Source organism: Xiphophorus couchianus, chromosome 11 (genome assembly GCF_001444195.1).
Source record: "Xiphophorus couchianus chromosome 11, X_couchianus-1.0, whole genome shotgun sequence".
NCBI lineage: Eukaryota > Metazoa > Chordata > Actinopteri > Cyprinodontiformes > Poeciliidae > Xiphophorus > Xiphophorus couchianus.
Genome location: NC_040238.1, coordinates 23241955 through 23258375, shown reverse-complemented (window position 1 = coordinate 23258375; position 16421 = coordinate 23241955). Strand labels below are relative to the sequence as shown.

Genomic DNA, 16421 nt, shown 5'->3' with positions numbered 1-16421 from the left:
AGTTTTCAAACAAAATGGGGGTCCAAAAGGTAAGTTGTACTCTAATAAAATGGCTAAATAATAAACCGTGTTTAATTTGTAGCAGAAACGTCTTCCACGGTTGAATCAGCTCATGTTCGCGGGCAAACACTGCCTCATGAACCTTCACATTTTTTTATTTTAAGACCTAAACAGGAAGCTTCAAAGTAAACGACCATGCACGTACATGAACTCTTCTTTTTCTCTGCTTCTCTGTGAGGATCCGAGGCTTTGCAGCGACTCACTCTGCTCCCACTGGCATGACTCTCCCTGACATTAAACAGCGGGGATGACGTGATCATTGGAGTTTAAAATAAAATATCTTGTGTTCTGCGAGTGAACGTTCTCCCTGCGCCTTGTCAGACCCTGAGTGTATGTGTGTAGACAGAAATAGACAACCACCCACATATCATTAGGGAGATGCAGGGGGGGAAAGAGAGAGAGACGGGCTGTGACAGCGTAGGAGAGTGAAGCGGTGCTGAAGAAAGAAAAATATGGTGGTCACAGCTCGACACCTCGTGTTTTTGTGCTGCATTCAGATGTAAGAAATGCGTTTCTGGGCGAGGTTTAGGAGTTTGCTGGGTTTTCCCCCTGCAAGTTAGAGCTTATAATTTCCACAGCGAACTTCTCTGGTAATCTGAATTAGGATGTGAAGTGTGTGGGAGGGGTGTGGGCCATTTCGCTAGACGCTCGTACTTTAATGGACTTAATGATGTAGAAGGAGTCCGCCCTCTTGTGGAGTGCTGGAGGAAAGAAGAAGAAAAATAAATCACATTTTGCTCGGCATTACAGGATATTTTGTGGAGCACTTCAGCTTCCACCCTCTTACCTAACAGTTTCATGATTCATTGTGTAGGCTGGAACATTTGTTTTACCCGAATCTCTGCAATAAACGATGGACATAATCATCAAGTGTTTTGTGTGCTACTTAAAAAAAAAAAAAAAGATTTCCTGACTCTGACGTTTATAAAGGAGCCGATTAAAACGTTTAAGTGTCATCAGTTTATTGTTTTATTTGTTCGTTTTTTGTCTGTCTCCAGGAAGCTGCTGAACGTGAAGATAATCGATGACGAGGAATATGAGAAGAATAAAACGTTCACGATTGTGTTGGAGGAACCCGTGCTGTTGGAGGTGGGACAGAGACACGGTGAGTCTTCAGTCATGAGTTCCTCCGTGTTTAATGATGGAAGAGAGGGTAAATTCAGTTCTCTGCCACGTGTTTTGGAGGGTCAGAAAGTAGCATTCTGGTCTCATGGGACCAGACTACCTTTTTCCACAAGGCTAGCTGTCTCTCTTTCATGGTTTGTGACAGAACTGGGAGTTCTTACCGCTTTCTCTCAACACCAGCGGTTAACTTCGGTGGTGTTCCGCGACTTTCTGAAAAATACAATTTCGCAACTGCTACGTTTCCATTAAAAAAAGAAATACGTTTAAAATCACATGTTAAAATGTTTGTTCACGTGACATCATTAAAAAACAGGGGGCACCATCATCCTCCTACCACTTCCTGTCATTTTCTTTGTCATTTCCTCCAGTAGTAAGATCCAGTTGTTGAACACAGGACCCGTGTGATGTGACAGACAGTGGCGCAAAAACAAAAAAGACACAGGCTAACAGAAGTGGCTCTTTGGCTCAAATATATATTAAATTATGAAATATTGCCCTGTTTTTTGTTTCATTCTTTTTTAATTGCCCTGAGGGCAACAATTTATTCACATATATGTACATTTATTATTATTGATACTTTAATTAAAAATGAGTTGTACAAGTTTATGTCAGGAGGGGGTCAGGGGGGCGGCGATGGCATGTTCGCATACACCACGGAAAGTATACAGTTGCGCACCTGGTGACAGAATGTTTCCATTGCAGTTTCATCCTAGCACAAAGACTTGATGTTGAAAAACAAGAAGATTTTTTTTTTAATTGCAATGTTTCCATTAAGCAAATTTATTTTCAAAAGGTGAAGTTGGGCAAATTTAAGGTTACTGGAAGCACAGCTGTTGCCTTTCACTTTGCTATCCCTCCATAAAAGTTAGATTTGTGGGCCAAATTCTCCCACCTGAGCTTTATATATCTCCAGCTCCTCCAGAGTTCTCATAGGTTCTTGTGGCTCTTCTCCGATTTAATGCTACTTACTTAGTGTATTCTTGGTCTCCATGATGCTGGCTGTTCACTGATGTTCTCTCACAAACCTCTGAGACATCGTAGAACGCCTGGCTCTAGTCATCTTCGTGGTATAATCAAAGTTTTTGCTTCTGCTGATCTGTGCAGGGGACACCAATGACAACAAAATGGCGGTGGGTCCAGAGGATGTGTCAAAGATGGGCTGCCCCGTCCTGGGAGAGCACACCAAGCTGGAGGTGGTCATTGAGGAATCCTACGAGTTCAAGGTAACTTAAAAACCAGCAGTTTTGAGCCACTCTCCTCCTAAAACAAGATCTCTTGTTTACATCTTGTGCCGGTGGATAAACACTGTAGTTGACACTGTTTTTAGCTAACTTTAAATCATTTGAAACATGAAGCTGCTAAGAATTACTCTGTAGACACGTCACATTACCTTTCGGCTTTGCGCTGAGAAAGTTAAGTCATGGTGCTGGATATGTGTCTGTAAGTCCCTTCGTTATTTTGAATCAACTCTACCATTTACATCCACAAGTGGAGGAATCTTTATTTCTGTCAAAATTTTCTGGATAAGCTTGTCAAAGTTCTGGATGGTTCATTTTGAGGCTCTGATTTAGCTTGTAGGTCAGAAAACAAAGTAAAAAAAACAAACCACAGTCTTCAAATTTCAAGTGATGAGGGTAGAGAGCATAAAGGCAACTACAAAAGCTCTGTATGTTAAATAACTTTTAAGAGAAAAACTGAGACACGAGACCAAGAGAAGTCTCCAAATGTTATAGCAATTTTCATCAAATTACATAATTTCATCTTTTACAGCGAATATGAATATCTAAACTCAACCAAAGAGCCGTGTTGAATTATGAAGCATGTTCGTGTTGCAAACTAACGTCTCAACGCAGCCCACGTTGGTAGAGAACGGATGGGATTTTACAACAAAAACAAGTAAAAACCGACTGTAGCCTGTTTGGCCTCTGGTTTGCTCTGCTAATCCAATCTGAGACCCCCTGATTACATCACCATGACATCAGCCTTATTATTACTCCCGTTCCAGCCACGGGACACACCGTGTTCACAGGTTTATATTGCAGAGTAAACTGATGCCTTGGTGTAAAACTGGCCGTTGTGTTCCTTTAAGACTATTTAAGAGCAATTAAGCTGCTACATGATATATATCTGAGACTCCCAGCTCCCCTCACTGGCTCTGTTTCCTGTGGGCATGAAGCCCAGCCCGACCCCACCTCCTCCCAAATCTGGTTTTGTGACTCACTCTGCACCCCAGTGGGATGAGAGATGCCGGTAATTGTACCCTCAGTCACCTCATCAGTGTCTCCCGTGTCACTTCTTGCTAAGCCTGCGCCGATAACGTGTGTCTCATGCCTGCTTGTCTCTGTCTCCGTGGTCGTCTCCAGAGCACAGTGGACAAGCTGATCAAGAAGACCAACCTGGCGCTGGTGGTGGGCAGCAGCAGCTGGAGGGAGCAGTTTGTCAGCGCCGTCACTGTCAGCGCAGGTGAGCCACACGGACCTGAACGCTAACATCTGCCTGTCGTGCTTCGTTCTCTATGACGTTTCTGCGTTAAAACCCCAAAGACGAGCGTCTCAGTTGAAAGTTTTAACGCCCTTCGGCGATTCAGCGTTTATTTTCTGCATCTGTTTGGAGCTGACAGCTGATTAAAAATGCATTATGGGCTGAATTCCTTATAAGGCCCATCGTAAAAGCGGCTCTGGACAATTCATGCGACTCTTGGCTCTCAGCTTTTTCACAAAAGCCATTTGTTTTGTGAAACTTTCAGATTCTCTCACACAAAATCAGACAGACAGTAAATCGAATTTTACGACGCAGAAGTTTTCATTTTGTTTGTTCCAGCTTAAAGTCCGGCAACAATTTGCTTGAAAATATGTAAATTCACAAAGCGCTTTGCTAAATTTGTAAAGACATGCGAAAGTCTGTTCCTGCTGTGAATTTACCTCATTGTTTTCAAGAATACACATTTCAGCACGGCTCAACAGCTTCCGAAATGAATCATTTTTTATTTCCACTTTGTTTTTCAGAGCTTTAATTTTATCAATTCGAAAAATCTAATCAAAGCACTGCCTTATGCTGCTAAAACTTGAAAAATGATCTACAATAATCATAAATTATTCCATTTGCAGTCGGAACTTGAAAATTCCTACCAATTGACGGGGTGTTTTTCAAAGTATTAAACAGATAATTGAAGCAACACATACAAAAAAGATACAAGTTTGACCTCAAACTACTTTTATTAGCAATGAAAACCTGTATCTGGTTACAGTTCAAACTTTAGGAAGTTACAGTAAAGCGTTCCTTAAAAGAGAGACTGAAATCAGAAGCACAGCAGCCCTGCAGTCTCCAACGGTTGGTCTCAAAGTTCATCAGAGCTCTCGCTATCATCGCCGTCAGAGTCATTAATGTCAGGTACATTACCGTCCTCTTGGGAAGCTGTAACCATAGCAACAGCAGCTGTAAGTAGATGTACGTGTAAAATATGCAAATGTTAGAAGTCACATCAGTGCTAAATGGATACAAATCTTAACTTGGAGTCTGTTTGGCAATAAAACATCAATGATTTGTGGTAAGATGTGTTTACTGTAACTAAATTCAGCTAATAAAGGGATTAATATGCATGTGAACTTAGTGGGACAATAAATCCATTCACTCCCGACTGATTCCTTTATGGTCAAGTAGAAAATCGTCAAAAGCAAAGTAAGGATTTCCAGGGCAGCCTTTCCATAAAAAAAAGAAAGTGATGGTATAGTTAACTTTCAACACTGGTTCTGTAAAGTTCCTGTACTTTCACTGCATATTTAAATTAGTCTAAAAGTCTATAATCAGAATATAGCAAAAAAAAGCATTTCAGCAAAGAAAAGATGAGATGTGACAGTTCGAGATCAATTTTACATGAAGTTGGTCAATATTTTTTCTAAAAGATCTATGACATGGTAAAATTGGAATCATTTGGGAAATTTAAACAATACGAATACACATTATTCTTAGAGGAGGTGAGCCATAAATCATGACAACTTTACAAAGAAACTATGCTGGTGTCCTTAAAGTAGAACAAAGTCGAGACCTGACTGAATGTGTTGTATTATTTCTCTGAGGTCTAACAAATCCCATCGCTGCATTATTCTGTCAGGGGGATACATTATTACAAATGATTTGATTACTCAATTAACCTTCTTGAATATGAGGTTCTTGTCTTGATTTGGACGATATCTCAAATCTTTCTCGTGCAAATCTGTTTGTAGCTACATATATTTTAAAGCAATATATGCTACGTGTCCTATGCATTAAACCTGGAGATGGTGTGTTCAAACCAGCTGCAAAAGATGACTTCAATATCACTGCTTTGTGAATTTATCCCAGAATATTCTGTATAAATGAACAGAAATTACACCTTCAGTCGTTATTTCGATCTCAGTGGTAAAGACATTGATTCATGATTGTATTTATGTTTTTGAAACAACAATCAGATCAGGTCAGCTTGTTGGAGTTTGCCCGTACTGAGCGAATAAACAGGAAACAGCAAAACCTGCAGCACCACAACCGTCGGCAATCGGGAGGATATTTTTTACCACTATGCTGCTTTTAGTGCCCTTGTTTGCAGATAATGAAAAAAAAAAAAAGTAGACCTAACAAAATAATTTTTCTCTTTGCGTTGTATCCTGCAGCTATGCTCTATTTTAAAACTGAACTATTATTGTTATCATATAGAGAAGGTTCTCTGGTATAGGGTTGACTCATGCTGTTTGCTTGAAGACAGGACGGTCTGAATCCAGGTTTTACCGCGTTCCAGTTCCTGAAAATCATTCTTTCAAAGATGTTCTTTCACATTGCAGGTCAGCAAATGTGTCTTTACTCCTGCTGTAAGGCATTAGACGCTTCAGTGCATGTTGACATTCACAGTAGCTTTGTATGTTTGGACCCAGACCTATCCTTGACTGTACCGTCAAAACATAACCTCTTTCACAAAGTATCAATCCTTTTCTACCATTTTGTTTTCTTTCAGATGATTTTTGATATTCTTTCTGTATAAAACCTAAAGGGTGGAAAGAAAGTGTCCATGTGATATTATGTTAATTCAGGAGGGTATATTTAATGCTGATTAGGGCGACAGAATCAATCATGGATTTTTCCCTCAGAAAAATCTGAGTTTGATGAGGATATTAGCAGGGAGGTACAGTATGTAGTCATTGTACAGATCTCCTAAAGATTTACTACCTTTAGTAAATTAATTGCTTTTAAAGTTTTTCAGAGCTTTTGATCAAAACAGGATAACAGAGCAGTTTTAACGTGATGTATCTATACATGTAGCTACCGAGGTTATACGATAAGACAGTATTTTTCATGAGAACGAGATGAGACTAGATTTTATGCATATTTCTGGTGGTTTTACAACTACCATAAAGTTTTTATGAATGAGCTTTTGTGAGTGAGAGTTGTAAGCACAACTAGAAATCTAAATTGACTAAAAGTTTAGTCAATTTATTTAAAAAAAAGCTTAACCCACTGAAGCTGGTTCCTATTGGCTATAAACTGAAGCAGATGCTAACTTTAGCATCGGTTAGCCCGGTCCACTTTTTCTCACAGTGTTGCTTGCAAATAGTTTGTTTGTTGTCGGTCACTCTGCCACAGAAACGAGAATCTGAAATTGTTGGAGCCCAGACAATGGGCTTCATCTGTCAGCACAACAGGTTTCCTCTCAAGTCTCAGTGATAATTACAACTCAGTATTTTCGTTCAGTCATTTTGTAAAATAAACAGGTCCAGTTCTTGTGCATAAATGGTCACAGGCAGACAGATTCAAATTCAGTGACCCACATTCCTGTTCAATCTGAACTAAACTGTAATCCGGTGTAATTAATTCTTCTTTGCCAACTAGTAGGCCTGTCACGATAGCAAATTTTGCTGAGCGATTAATTGTCTCAAAAAATTATTGCGATAAACGATAATATTGTCTGAAGACCTTTTTACACTGATTTAATGGAAATGACGTAATAATGCATGCAATTTCCTGCCAAAGATAGATACACTTTATTTTCTAAAGAATATTTAACACTGGACCTGATAAACAAAATAAACAAAACAACCAAAAACAAAATGGATTCTCAGTCTCCATTAACAAAAAATGTACTTGATAAAAACTAAACAACATAAAGCCAAAGTGGAAATAAATACTGCATTCAAACAAGAGTGCAGATTATGAAGTCTGTATATCATGTTGCCCTTCAGTAATAATTAGAGTTAAATAGAGAAGATGGGCACATCGACTACCTGATGCAATAGTTCACACTACACGGTTTTTTGCTCCTATTTTCCCCCTTATGACAATCTTAAAACGTTGGTCTTTCTAAGATTGTGTGGTGTGTTATGGTAGATCGTCGTTGCCGCTCCGATCCAAATCAGGGTTTTTTCTCCGACTGGGATCTTAACACAGCCTGTTGAATGTGACAGGTAGCCAATCAGAAAGCGCGGATTCTCCTCGTGTTTTCTGAGGGGAAATTACGTTGGGGAATCCCAAACAGCTGACACGGCGCAACCCGAAGTCCAGCCAACATGGCAACAATATTGATGTTTATTCAACATGCAAAGAATATAGAAATGACAAGACGAGGAGTTGGAGCGAAATTGCTACCGCAGTTGATAAACCCGGTAACTTTTCAGCTGTTCTTCGTTAACGTGACGTAAACAGGTTCTAATGATTTTCATTCAGTCAGGACTGACACTAACCCTGACACTAGCCACATGCATTGCAGGTAGATTGCAGTAAAGCATTGATTAATGCCTGGTTTTAAAATTTGTTCCCTGGACTTGTAGCCATTATTTTGTGCCCATTGTTGGACACCACACGTCAGGACCGAACCCTATCGAACCGTTATACCTAGGATTTCTGTCGGCTAATGTGTGGTCTCTCAGGTTTTAAAAATGGGCCGACAATCAGCCGACAGCTCTAAGATGGTGTAGTGTGCGCTGGGCTTTATACTGAGGAAATGAGAAAGGAGGGTCAGTGGAGAGCACCGGAGTTGAGCCTTTTTTCATTCGGTGTCATCAACAGAACGAGAAAAAGGCCGGAAGAGACGATAATGTCGATAATTAAAATGACGTCGATGGTTTTAATTTATCGTACGATTAATCGATTTATCATTTATCGCGACAGGCCTACCAACTAGTTAAAGGCAAGTCAAGTCAGGTCCAGGAAGCTCGACAGGTTGAGTTACTGACTTCGCCTCCTGCACAGACACACAGCAGCAGTGGAGATTAATGACTCACTTTCATCCGGAACCAATCACCAGCAGAACTGGACTTAATACGAGCCGCCATCTGCTGCTACTCACTGCTCTACCCAACATGCAGGGCAAGCCCAAGGTTTTGCGGGACCCTGAGCACTTCCTTTGATTTGGGGAAACTTTCCAACACCGCAGATTGACTAATAGCTCTGTGACATCAAAACTAATAGCTCTGTGATATATGTGGTTTAAATTAGGAGAGTCGGACTCATTTTCATTTTTGGTCCAGATCAAGAACGTCTTTAAAGGGTCGGTTGTGGCAGAAAGTATTGATAAAACTACAAAATATGTCTCTGAATTTGATGAATTCCTCTTGAAATTAAATAATGTGAAATAAAATTTCACATTCATGTAATCTGGTATTACATAGACAAAACTGTTGATTTGACTGAAAAAAATAATATTTAAAAATGTGTGTAAAAAGCTCTGGAAAATAAATTAAGAGCTAACTGCAATGAATCCCATTGAAAACCTCATGGTTATTCCACCAAGTATTGATCTCTGAACTCCTCCTGACTTAAAACATCAGTATTGTTGTTTCTAAATGAACATGAACTTGTTTTCTTTGCATTATTTGAGGTCTGAAAGCTCTGCATCTTTTTCGTTATTTTGACTATTTCTCATTTTCTGCAAATAAGTGCAAAATTTATTGCATTTATTTATTATTTATTGGTACATGGCTTTGTTATAACTGTGTAGTTTTATAATATTATGAATTTAATAGTGGCTTAGCAACAGCTTGCTTCTTATATGTCTGTAAAACATCTACTAAAGAACAGAAAAGGAGGCTGTAGCTGTCCCAACAGGGTAATCATTGTGAATTTTACTTGCATTATTCTGAGGAACACACTTGTTTTAAAAATGGCGACTAACAACGCACAGATCCTGCTTGTGTGTGTGAACCATCAGTTGGTATAATTGCCTTGACTGATGTCCCTGTATCAGTAACCTCCACCTAGATCACATTGATGACACATGGGTCAAGTCGGGCCTGAATCCTCGTTAGCACAACGATGACATCTTGATAACGTTAAGTACAGCAGACAGACGGTTTATGCAGCGCGGGTTCCTTGGTGATGAAAAAACCCACAAACCCCAGTGGCAACAGCAGAAGAAAGACGTGTTAATCACCAGATATTCTTTCAGGCAGCCGCTGCTTCCTACTGCTCTTACTTTTCGTTAATGTTTTCCCGCTAGGCGACGACGACGAAGAGGAGAGCGGGGAGGAACGGCTGCCGTCCTGCTTTGATTACATCATGCACTTCCTGACGGTTTTCTGGAAAGTTCTCTTCGCCTTCGTCCCCCCGACCGAATACTGGAACGGCTGGGCCTGCTTCTTCGTCTCCATTTCCCTCATCGGCGTCCTGACAGCTGTGACGGGCGACTTGGCCTCGCACTTCGGATGCACCGTCGGTCTGAAGGACTCGGTCACCGCCGTGGTGTTTGTTGCCCTCGGCACCTCTGTTCCAGGTGGGTGTCCGTGCCGGGGAATCGACCTGCTCTGTGATCCCTCTGGGTTTTTCGCCTGTGGTGCAGAAGCAGCTGCTCGGGGAGACTTACGTAACCTCTTGTTCTCCTGAGCTGTCAGAGGAATTATCTCCAAAGCTCTCACTTAGCACCTTAACAAGACGTAAACAAAGGAAAACACAGTTCCACTTGTACGATCGGCTTGTATTCCCATCTCACCATTTCCTAAATCTTTTTTTTTGTGTCTTTGAGGCACAACCAGAGTCTCTATTAGGCTGACGGGTTTGAGTGCAGAACACAAGCATGCAAAGTGGAAGACAGACAGTCTGAAGTCACTCTGAACTAAGTTGATATCTTTAAACACAATACGTTTATTCAAAGGTTTTGGTAGTCATGTTTAAAATGTGCCATAATATGCCTGTATATATGTAGCAGTTTACTTCCAGAGCTAAAAAAATACATTCAGGAGACGTGTCTCGTTAAAATGAGAAACTTTCTCATTTGATACGTTTTTCAAATCAGGAATTACGGCTTCTTAGAAAAACAGAAAGAGGCTCCCTCTGATTCTCCGTCCTGTTTCTGCTAGGCGACACTCAAACATCCCACAAGATGTTGCCGTTTCACTGCTACGTCTTTTCTCGTTTAAACAGGAACATGTTTTGCTGTTAATGAGGCATAAATCTTGCAAAAATGACCACGTCTCCCATTTAGATGAGTTTTGTATCTTGCGAAATTGAGACAAAGAAGAACTGCCCTTGTTATAAGGAGATACCGCTCCTGAATTTGTTTCCTAACCCTGGCAGCTCGTGCGTTACTTCTCCCACTCTGCCTGCCACGGTTCGTTTAATGAAATTTGCATCGCTCATATCTTCCCTGACACTCTGTCAGTTGTGTTGTTTTTCTAAATGCTACGTCAAAAGTGTTTCTGTAAAGCTTTTGTATTCTGCGTTGTGAGCCAAATCAGTGTGCTCTCTGTATTAGCGGGGCCCACTCAGGAGCTACTTCCAAAAGTTCCCACCCGGGTCAGTCACTCTTTACCAGATGAAGCCACATGCTAACAGCAAACGGATGGTGCCAGGCTCCTGTAAAATCCTACCGGGTAAGAGGCACCAGGATGCCCTTGAAGACCATACCAGTCGTCTACGGAGCTGTTCCAGAATTAGATAAATCATTAGTCATTACGTGATATAATTAAAAGTATCACTTTTAATTTTGAGTGTAAGAATTTGGTAGTCGTTTGTGAAGGAGCGCCTGCTGAAGAAGTCCATCCAAAATACTAGGTGTTTGTAACTAAAGCGTTTGACTTTATAGGTTTTACTTTTTAGCTGTTTTTAGAAGTCTATCTAACATTTACATGTCTGTGTTCATATTTAACGAGGTTTGTAAAAACATATTGTCCTTCAAATCAACTTTCAACTTGAGTTTATTTATATACCACAATTAGCAATAGGGTGGTTCAAAGTGCTTTATGTCATAAAAACACAATACAGTCACAAGTTATGAAACAGGGGATAATATAGTTATTTTATATCAGTATATTTTATCAAATGTCATCAAAATCATATTTATTGATCAATCTTCCAGTTACTATGAATCAAAGGCAGCTTTAAATAGGTGGAGGATTTAGCCTGGGCTTAAAGGAACTCAGTGTTTCTGCTGTTTTCTGGAAGTTTGTTCCAGATTAGTGGAGCATAAAAACTGAATGCTGCTTCTCTCTTTTTCTGGTTCTGGTTCTGGGGACGCAGATCAGACCAGAACCTGATTCTAAGCTGTTCAGTGGTCAATAAACAAACAGAAGTATTTTAAAGTGTATTCTCTGAGCTACAGGGAGCCTGTGGAATGATTTCAGAACAGGGGTGATGCTTTCCGTCTTCCTGGTTTTAGCGAGAACATGAGCAGCAGCGACCTGAATCTGGTTGACTAATTTTTAGGCAAATAGCGAATAGACTATTGCAGTAACCAAAGCGACTAAAGATAAACGCATGGATGACTTTTTCTAGATCTTGCTGAGACATTAGCTCTTTAATCAGACTCTGCTTTGAGTCCAGTTTGGCAGCCAATACTCACTCTGTGCTCGACTGGCATACAGACACAGATTGAACCACCTTATTCCTGTAGGTAGGAGGGTCACTGCAGATCGAGAGTGAGTTGCTGTAAGCAATTACCGTTATCCCACAATGAAAGATTTCTATCCTGATGAGAAAAGTCTCCCCAAGAATGACAATGCGCCCATCAATAGGCCACCGCAGTTCACAGACAGCTTTGATAAGTGTGATTAGAAAAAATCAATGGCAGGAAAACTGGAGCTGTTCCAGTTGTACAGGGTGACTCTGAGACTTTCTCCACTGACATTCCCTGTGATTTGTCATCAGCTGGTAGCATAAGTTTAAAAACATACCCCGTTTTTCTCGTCTTCTCTTCCACAGACACATTTGCGAGTAAAGTGGCCGCCATCCAGGACCAGTACGCCGACGCTTCCATTGGGAACGTGACGGGCAGCAACGCGGTGAATGTTTTCCTGGGCATTGGGGTGGCGTGGACCATCGCCGCCGTTTACTGGAAAACCAAAGGTCAGACATTCAAGGTGAACCCGGGCTCACTGGCCTTCTCCGTCACCCTCTACACCGTCATGGCGCTGGTGTGCGTGCTCGTGCTGCTCTACCGCAGGCGCCCCAGCGTTTCGGGCGGCGAGCTCGGGGGCCCACGGACAGCCAAGCTCCTCACCTTCTTCCTGTTCCTCTCCCTCTGGTTCATCTACATCCTGTTGGCCTCCTTAGAGGCATACTGCCACGTGCCTGGCTTCTAAACGCAAGGCAAAAGAAAAAAGTACAGACATGACTCCTCTTCTTGTTTTTACAGTTTTCTCCCTGTTTTTGTCTATTTTCACAAGATTTCTAACTATTTGTATCATCACTTATTATTGATATAGCACAAAATCTAGAAAATGATGCACTTAAGGACTTTGGGACTTTGTTACCGCTGATGATGCTGTGAAAGCTAGCTTTAGCCACTGAAGCTAAACTTTCTTTTCCTACGCTAAAATACTTATTTCATGTGACGTTTACAGTGCTGTGAAAATGTATTTACCAACCGACAGATTTCTTCTGTTTTTCTTTTTTTTTGGGTAACATGTTTTAGATCTTCAAATCATTTTTAATATCAAATCATGATAAATGGAGTAAAATAATTGGCACCATAAAGTAATAACTTAGCCATCCTTGGCAGCAACTTGGCAGTAAATTTTGACCTACTCTCCTTTGCAGAATTTCTTCAAAAATCAGGAGCGTTTGAGGATTGATGGGCATTAAGAACCTAATTTGGGTCATGCTACATGCTCTCAATCAGACTTAAGTCCAGCCTTTAGCTAGGCCATTCCAAGACCTTAACCTTTGGTATGTTGTAGCCATTCGTAGGTGTGCTTCCTGCTCTGCTTCAGATCGTTGTCCCGTACAACGTCAGGATAACTCGTCCTGGTCATAAAGGAGCGAACTCCCACAGCTGGAGTTCTGGATCTGAAATGCTGTGTTAGTTTTAGAGCAGATATAACAGAACATCCATCCATTTAAAGTTTTCTTTTTTCTGTCTTATCAGTCCACGGAATATTGTCCCAAACGTCTTGGAGAGGATCAAGATGTATTTTTTGGTACATTTGAGGCATTTTGAACTCCATTTTGATGACAGTCTTAAAACCTCGTTGCACCGCTGTGTGTGAGCCTTTTGGTTCAAAGGTATCGGAAGGCACAACGCCACACTAAAAAGATGCTTCCACGTCATCTTTTTACACATTCAGCTCAAAGCATAAACAATTTGATCACCATATTAACCTCCCTGCAATGGATTTTTTTTTTTTTTTTTTAATTTGTAGAAGAACCCCCCCACGTGAATGGCACAGCTCTCCCACGCCTCATATACAGCACATGTTCATTCCCCGCTGCAGAAACAATGCAACTGTGACTCAGATGTCACAGCAGTCGCTCTGAATTAATCTCACTTAGCCTCACACTAGGCTGTACAGACGGTTTGTACACCTGCACTACCTGGAGTAGGGAAACCAAAAGTGAAACTTAAGCCATCACCTACTGATTTATTTGGCTTTTGATTATTTGACCACCTAATAGAGCACTGACATTTCATTCCCTGATGGTCGGTCTGTTCTTATATTGAAGAAATAAATAAAACAAGATGGGGACGTCACAGAAAAGTAACACCGACAGTCATATCACCCAATTAATCTGTAGTATGCGTGGACATTTCACATCGGGAGTGCATCAAAAGCATCACACAAACTTAAAAACCTGATCGTTTAAAAAAAATGCCCTTCTTCTCCTCAAGTTTGAACCCACTTACCGGGTATTTTCAAATCGTAACAAGACAGGAAACAGCATTACTGCGTCTTTAGTGGTAAATCACTGACCTTTACTGAGGCAATAGACGTCTCTTAAATGTGTTTGATGATTTGAAACAAGTGTATAAAAAAACAAAACAAAGAAGAAATCTGTGAGGTGCGCAACACTTTTTCACTGTATATAATCAGCTTCAGCACCACCAAGCCGCTCTTCTGCTCGACATTTACAGCATTATTTTGTGTAATCTACTGATTCAGTTCGCTTAATCTTGACTCGAGATTCCTCGGTGGAGGATGAAAAATTTACGTTGGTGCATGGGGTGACGCTACATTAGAGCTTCGATGCAATATGAAGGACTTGAGAAGGACAAAACACGCTGGTGTAATCAATATTAACATTAACTATTCATTGTATATCATGTAAAGGATGAACATTGTGCGTGGGTGTTTTGTGAAAGACTCTGTGTGTTTACTTTTGCACGTACTCAGATTCACAGTTTCTTGGTAATCTATTTTATGAAGTGCTGTGTGTGATTTTTTTGGACATGGCTGTTGAAGTGTTGGTGTTTTTTTTGTTTTTCTGTACATGTGAATCCCAGCTGTTTCATGCTCTCTCCACTGCCTGGTGCCCTTTCCTCACATAGCCTTCTTCATAGGTTTCAGACAGCCAAGGTTTTCAAGAAATGACTGCTTTTTTTGTTGTTTTTTTCTTTTTTACAACAGTTGTGAAGTTGAAGCAAAGTGTTTGCTTTTCGATAGATTTAATGAAGTTTACATATATGTGTGCGTGTGTGTGTGTGAGTACAGGTGAGCCTTTCTCTGGGATAATGTCGTGTAAAGAATAGACTTTACAGATGGCGCATCGGTATTGTTCACATTTAAAAAAAAAAAAAAACAAGTAAAGTGATAGTTTGTGTGTAGATTTGAAAAACTCTTCTTTTAACCTCCGTCTTGCTGACACTGTCACAACAAAAGCACAGCAGAAAGCAAAGTGACGCCTTTCCGACGAGTGAAGCGATCAGCACAATTAAATAGCACCAAAAGAGTTTATGATTTGACTTGAAGAATGTGTTATAAACAGGATGTGTCTTCAGTATTACTTGAGAGTGCTACACAGCCGTCTTTTTTATTATTATTATTATTATTATTATTATTTATTTAACCTGGAGTGTGTATAGCCATATTTATTGTTACTGTATTGCTGTAGAGCTATTTATATGATCGATTTTACTTTTATTTATATGCACGTTTGATGTATAAAAGGTGGAAATAAATGTTGATGATTTATGGTCCCAGAAAGATTTGCAGTGTTTGTATTACTTTTGTATATAATTATATGTTAAACAAAACAAAACAAAATTAAACTTAAGGCTTGGGTGATGTTGACATCACCTATATACTCCCTAGCAGCAGTGGCAGCGAAAATACAGGGAATGATGCAAAAGGGAGTAAAAAAGGATCTGGAATAATCCCCCAACTGCAGCACTGTGTCTTAATAACTGTCTTTTTATGGCTTTTTATGACATCCCTTAATTGCAAACACATTAACTTGCAAGCAAACCTCCTGGTGTGACAAAGAAGATTATTATTATTACTTGTGGGCGCGTGCAATTTTCTGTTCATGGTCGAATTATCTTGTACTCTGCTCTATAACTTAAAGATGTTTGTTTCCTCTCCCCCCCCAATTTATAGACATGAAAACATCCCTGCTAACTTGTTGCGCTTGCTGAACCGGATGAAGGTCTGGAAACTGAAGGATGTTTTAATTGGGATCAAATGAGGACGTTCTTGTCCCGATAATGTTTTTTTGATATGGCAGTCATCCAAAATACACTTTAATTCATGCAAAATATTCAGTATTATTTATGAAAAATAACCTCAGTTTTTATATGCAAGTCGTTCCTTTACGTACAAAAATGTTTTTGTAAAAGGGCTAATTAGCTGAAATGCTAATATTTGAATGTAAAATGCCCATACTTTACGATTCGTGGTGCTGCGGGTTCTTTGACCCTTCAGGAGGAATAAACAGACAAACTAAGAGTTACGAATGTTCAAACTCAAAATAAAATACATAATAATTCATTTTAGTTTTACCTGCTCGACATTTTTGTTTATGAAATCTGTCAATCATTAAAGATCCAAAGGCTTCAGACTGTAAAGGTA

The 16421-nt window shown here is 40.2% G+C and overlaps 1 protein-coding gene across 1 annotated transcript in view; it reads left to right on the top strand.

Moving 5' to 3' along the window:
* Positions 1–15559, top strand: part of slc8a4a (solute carrier family 8 member 4a) — a 34039-nt gene extending 18480 nt beyond the window's left edge. The window contains exons 5-9 of the mRNA XM_028030626.1: positions 1059–1165; positions 2290–2408; positions 3549–3648; positions 9644–9916; positions 12340–15559. Of these exons, the coding sequence (XP_027886427.1) occupies positions 1059–1165; positions 2290–2408; positions 3549–3648; positions 9644–9916; positions 12340–12719 (979 nt within the window). The 3' untranslated portion in view covers positions 12720–15559. The remainder of the gene's footprint in view (positions 1–1058; positions 1166–2289; positions 2409–3548; positions 3649–9643; positions 9917–12339) is intronic.
* The last annotated feature ends 862 nt before the right edge of the window (positions 15560–16421 follow it).